Source organism: Haliotis rufescens, unplaced genomic scaffold (genome assembly GCF_023055435.1).
Source record: "Haliotis rufescens isolate VD_foot unplaced genomic scaffold, xgHalRufe1.0.p SCAF_93, whole genome shotgun sequence".
NCBI lineage: Eukaryota > Metazoa > Mollusca > Gastropoda > Lepetellida > Haliotidae > Haliotis > Haliotis rufescens.
Genome location: NW_025964387.1, coordinates 952,317 through 958,316, shown reverse-complemented (window position 1 = coordinate 958,316; position 6,000 = coordinate 952,317). Strand labels below are relative to the sequence as shown.

Sequence of the window (6,000 nt, the reverse complement as noted above, 5' to 3'; positions counted from 1 at the left end):
TCTCGCCTAGCAAAGTGACGAGGAGAAACGACGTGCATGCCATTGAAACAGTTATTCTTTAGAGTTGGTTAAAACTCTTTCCAAACATTAAGAATACGAAATGACCACACCAGGACCAGTGAGAATGATAACTGTAGTTGCCGTACTCCAAACTGGCGGACACACTAAAGAAGGCGGAAGGTTAGAATTCTTCCCATGCTATGTTGGAGCTCTTAATGATATGTTTTCAACTTGGCACTCAGCCAAACAATACTTCGTGTCTCCTTCTATAAAATGCTAACCTGACTGTTGATGGGAAATATGTAAGTTTCCGTTAAGACTGGTCCTGGTCTGAGGACTGTCACTTGACCAAATTCAGTGCAGTATCTTATTGATGTTTTAATACTGCAAACATATAAATGGCTCAAATACACTTTCTTGTTTCTTTGTATGTTCTAAAGGAGATACGCAATTACACTGATATGGTTTAGATATCAGGGATTTGTTTTATGTTCCAGTGAAAACCTGAGATACATATCTATTTTTAAATTGATGTTGTACTTCATAGTAAAAATAAGGAATTATCAATCTAAACCACAACAATGGACCAGTGTATATGATTTTGACCTTTTGAGTTTGAGATGTTGCCTCTTTAAGAAACAGGAACGGCATTCGCGCCTGACGTTTTAACATGAATTGCAATAAAAAAATACGTTGCTTTCTGAATTATTTTACTCTCCCATTTAATAAATAGGTAACTTTAAAGCGTTTACCATATAAATATCTGTGCTCGCTTGAACTATTTTCTGTTACGTTTGGTTTTGATTTGTTTATTATGTAAGGGATCTGGAAATTTGTTGTTTAACACAGTTCAATCGGCAACCAGCAGTGCGATGTGTCGGGCTTGAACTGTCCGGTGTCTCTCCTGGTAGCAGAATCAGCGGTAATGAAGACGTAGAAGAAAAGGACAAAGCTGGACGGTATATCAACAGAAGTACTACGTAATCTACATTGTGTACACCTGCTTCGTCATTACTGAAACTTGTGGCTTCCAACGGCACCATCAGAGAGGGGAGGGGTCTTATTAAGCACAAAAACACCCCCATCGACCCGTACTATATATACAGGGGTACCTTATATCAATAACGTGCAAAGGATAGACATCTGTGTTGAATGGTAGAATACAGAATTGGTTGGAATCAAGGAAGATACCCACTGAAGAGGAGACTGATTGGTTCTTATCGTACAGAAACTGCATTTACCACCTGTACACTGCAAATAATGTCATATACAATCGGAAAGGTTCTAAGCTGTCAACCTATGTTTGTTTTGTTCGTTATAAACATGCTTTTGACAGAGTGGATCGAAACTCACTTTGGTACAAGCTCATATCTGTTGGTACACGAGGTAAAAGGGTTCAAGCTGTGAGGTTATCACAGATTCGGTTGTTAAACGAGGATGCAGATTGTCAACGATGTTGTGTTCTATGTATATAAATGATTTGTTGACTGAAATTGACAAAATCTAAAAATGTGGTATAACTGTTGATGAATCTATGCTGCCAGTTGTGATATATACAGATAATATTCCTTTTTGCCGCAGATGGAAATACCCCTCAGTAAATGTTACATGTTCTCAATATATGGTGTCAGAAATGTTGACGATATATGAAAACAAAAACACAATAGTTCATTGTAGAAACAAAATCTGTAACTAGAAGCGGACTACTGTAGAGAACATGTTGTTGACTACGAATGTTATTGTGAATAACTGGGATTAAATTTCAATGAACTTCTTGATATGTACAAAACAGTGAAATTGTTATGTACATCTGCAGGTAGAGCTCCAATGAACGCAAAGTTTATTGATGCTGGTGCCTACACATATGATGTTTCTGATAAGCCTTAAACGTTTTTGTTTTATTTTGTTTTGTTTTTTGTTGTTGTTGTTGTTGTTGTTTTGTTTTTTGTGTTTTGTTTTGTTTGTTTGTTTTTTTTTGGGGGGGGGGTTGTGTTGTTGTTGTTTTGTTTTTTTGGGGGGGGTAAATTACAACAAAGATGAAAGAACAAAGGTGAAATATTTGTTGTCGAAGTATATAGAAACGCATCAACTATTGCCATCAGAGGTGGCATGGGATGGAGCTCTTCGACGATTATATGTATATATGCACCATATTGAATGTTGTAAACTGTATTCTTGAATCCGAAACCTGCATTCTTTTTGTATCCCGTACATAATATCTCGGTCGGTTGCCCATGGAGTAGACACAACCTTAGGATGACTGTTTAGTAAATGTAACATGGAGTATTTATTAATTGTGGAAGGTATATTAATCAATGCCTATATAGAAAAGGTCAACGCCAGAGAATAACCAGTCTCGATTATTCTTCGATGCAGATTCCATTGGGCGTGAAAGGCTGAAGACCCGGGTTCGATTCCCGACATGGGTACAATGTGTGACGCCCATTTCTGGTGTCCCCCGCCGTGATATTGTTAGAATATTGCTATAAACGGCGTAAAACCATACTCACTCACTCAAGCTGACAGTACTGACAATTGTGAAAGATTAACTAAGCAGATTAGAGTTTACGCAACTCGATTATTAATTGTTAGGTAATCAAATTTATCCCCTTCAAGTTTGGTCGGTGGTTCAAAAGATGCTGAAAGGCAACACTATGACGCATAAAAGGTGTTCTAACAGTCCGACAAGCCACCAAGAGTTACCTCCCTTTTGGATGTCAGCTGCCGATATTTAATATTTAATATGCTATGTCGTGTATACATTGTGTATAATTTTATGGTGTATGTAATGTAATGTCATTGTGTATCTAATTACGACTGGATTCGCAGATATTTTACGCTTGTAAGGGTGGCACATAAATAGAAAATTGCTCCTCAAACAATTAATCATTGAACGTTTGAAATCTAGCCACATTTCCTACTTAATATCTTTCACTAGTGTCAAATTCTCCTTGAACACCATTCAGGCTCTTCTAAAAGTTACAATACCTGTTTTTGACCATTAGAAAATTCCTGGATCAAATAACTTTGTGTTTCTTATATTTACTGCCTTTGTAGGCTGTTGACATAATTTGCATATGCTTCTCTTTGAAAGTAGGCCATTATGCTCTACCACTGACACCATAACATTTTCATCACTTATCATACATAAGTATTTAAATAATATTGTACAGGTCATCCGACACCCATGCTATTTGACAATATAATCAAAATATCCATTATGTACAACACTTTCTTCAACAATGTCAAGCGTTTTCTAGCGACCTGTTCACGCTCTTTACTATAACACATAGTCATATTGATGACGTAATAGGTAGACGCGTTTTTCCATTCTACCATAACCGATCGTGCATTCTGAAATATGGATCCGTGAAGATCCGGGGTTACAGACATAGTAACAGTCTGGCGCGCTAACCTAAAACAGAGACATGTGGATGTCATGATCTTCCTGGAAAAAACAAACATGAAGTAAAAATCATAACATCCACATCATTTTGAGACAATATGGCAGTTTATTGTTGAACTTAGAGTTTAGAATAAGTTCTCTGAAGCTAATATTTCATTCCGAGTTGTGATATTCATTCATTTCATAATGCGTTGTCTAGTTTTGACGTTTAGTTATACCACCATTACAATATGTATCGAAATACAGCACTCCGCCTTGATATTAAAGGACGATTTATTTGCCAATACACCAACCCTACCCACGACTATAGGTTTCTGGCGTGCCAAGGGATGCCTCTCTGCCCAGAAAATTGCCCACTCAAATGAAGAAATCATCAAATTGGACATCAAATATGTAATATCCTATTTCTAATTTAGAATTTTTAAATATATAACATTCATTTTCCATTGCTTTATTTCAATACCATGACTTCTATTAATAGTACCACATTTAGAATGTTCAACGTTCTGAATGATGGACTTGCGTCTCCTCTGTCATCTGCATGTCTTTGTTATCTTAAATGTTAACAAAAGATCAATTAAGCATCCATTTCGAATGTCTTGTCAAAAGGGATACCTTTTAATTATCTCAGGATATCAATACTGTGATAACTTTAGTGGATATAAAATTTGTCTTTCATATATGTAGCTTCGATTTCTAACATATTGTAAAATAGTTTACTATATTAAGTTTATCATTACAAGATTTGGTTTGCTCGTCACGCCGAGGACCCGTTTCCGACGCACGATATGGGTACAATGTGTGAGGCCCACTGCTGGTGTCACCGCCGTGATATTGCTGGAATATTGATAAAAGCGGACTACCCATACTCATTCACTCATTACTAGATATAACTCTTAAGTCGTAATAAGAAACAATTTGATATCTAAATAGAAAGTTTGATAACATAACATTGTTCGATAGGGGTACGAGTCGTCATCTAGGCTACGGAAAGGGTCGAGTTGTGACGAATGAAACCAACCTATGACAAGCCCATCCTGAGCAAATGTTATGCTAACAAATGCTTCATGCTGTACAATTATTGCAACAGACAGTGTGTGCATTTAGAAAGCTGAACTATGAGTTGAGAGGTATGAAAAATACGACCGTCCCAATACATAAACCAAGTTAGGAACTTGAGTTAGGAGGAAGACATCATAGTTGTGCGCTCTTTTATTGGATCAAATGTTATCAACACACAAAGGTTAAAGCCATAATCATGAATTAGAAACATAATAACATATGATTTATCACAATGCTAATATATATATATATGATATAATAATATACTCTGGAAGGACAACAGAATACATCAATTTGTTAGGTAGACACAGAAGGAACGAATATATAATGTCCACACAGTCCACTCAGTGTCAGCTGCTGAACAAGATCCAAGGGAATAAACAAAACAATAATAGTGAAATACACTGCTTCGGCTTATTTTGTTACATGTAGGTAGACACAGAAGAAAAGCATATATAATGTTCACACATAGCCCTGATGGACGCCGTGAGCTGCTGAACAAGATCCTTGTAATCCAAGTTGATCTTGTGCAATTATGTATAACCCTTAATATACAATATGGTTACTTATATTCGTCAATGCTGTAGTCGAGTGGCTCCAAGTTATATGTAATGGATTGTTACAGGTGTTGAGGCAACAAGAAGCCCCATCAAGACAGACACCTTCCCTCCCCAGGTTGTTCCGCCATTGTCCATGATTGGCACGCATTCGTCACCTACAATATATAATTTATATGTGGATAGTTGCATAATTCGGGGGCTATTATATAAGCCAAATATGAACTAGCTGAAAGATGTTATCATCTATAATCATTATCGATCTAACTTGACATAAAATACACTGTCTTAGAGACAAGTTTTCAGAAATCAAATCTTGGGGATTCGTATATAAAAACCCTTTTCACCATCAAATACCGGGTTTTGGAGAAAAGGTAAGAGTATCACAAACACACGCAAAGACAAGTCAATTGTTCAATTGGAACACGGGTACATATGGTACAAGTAAAAGTAGGGATTTGCACCGAACATCGGACATTGCATCATTTTTCTCATTGATGCGTCAAAGTTGGAAATATTTCGACCATAAAACCTTTTGAAAGATTTACTGAAACCTTGGATGCTGTGACCTTTTGAGCTAGAGTCGTATGACGCTGGTAGTGATAACAAAACCAGATAAAAGGCAATATCGCCGTTATAAAGTGAGCTGAAGCTGCTGTTGGGTGTTCCCCAAAGGTAACCCTTGCTTGGGGTACATTTTATCAGTCTAACTGTCCGGCATACATGATTATCTAGCGTATCATATATATATCATAAATACCATAGAACCACTGGCACTAAAGCTTCGTTTTGAGTCCAGTTGGAAAATATCCATCCAATTATATTACATTTATTAATTATATTATTGGCTACAGGATCGTCCTCACAGGGGAAGTTAAGCTACTCGTACTCGTATCGTGTTATAAAGCACTCAGGTAGAACTGGGTACGCCTGGTAGCATAAGAACTTCTCTCCAATGTCTTAATACTCATGAGA

General features: G+C 36.9%; 1 protein-coding gene across 2 annotated transcripts in view; it reads right to left on the bottom strand.

Moving 5' to 3' along the window:
* Positions 1 to 4,603: 4,603 nt before the first annotated feature.
* LOC125377686 overlaps positions 4,604 to 6,000 on the bottom strand; it is an 87,783-nt gene continuing 86,386 nt past the window's right edge. For both annotated transcript variants that reach the window (XM_048391605.1, XM_048391606.1), the window contains exon 20: positions 4,604 to 5,183. In XM_048391605.1, coding sequence (XP_048247562.1) covers positions 5,071 to 5,183 — 113 coding nt within the window. In that variant the 3' untranslated portion in view covers positions 4,604 to 5,070. The remainder of the gene's footprint in view (positions 5,184 to 6,000) is intronic.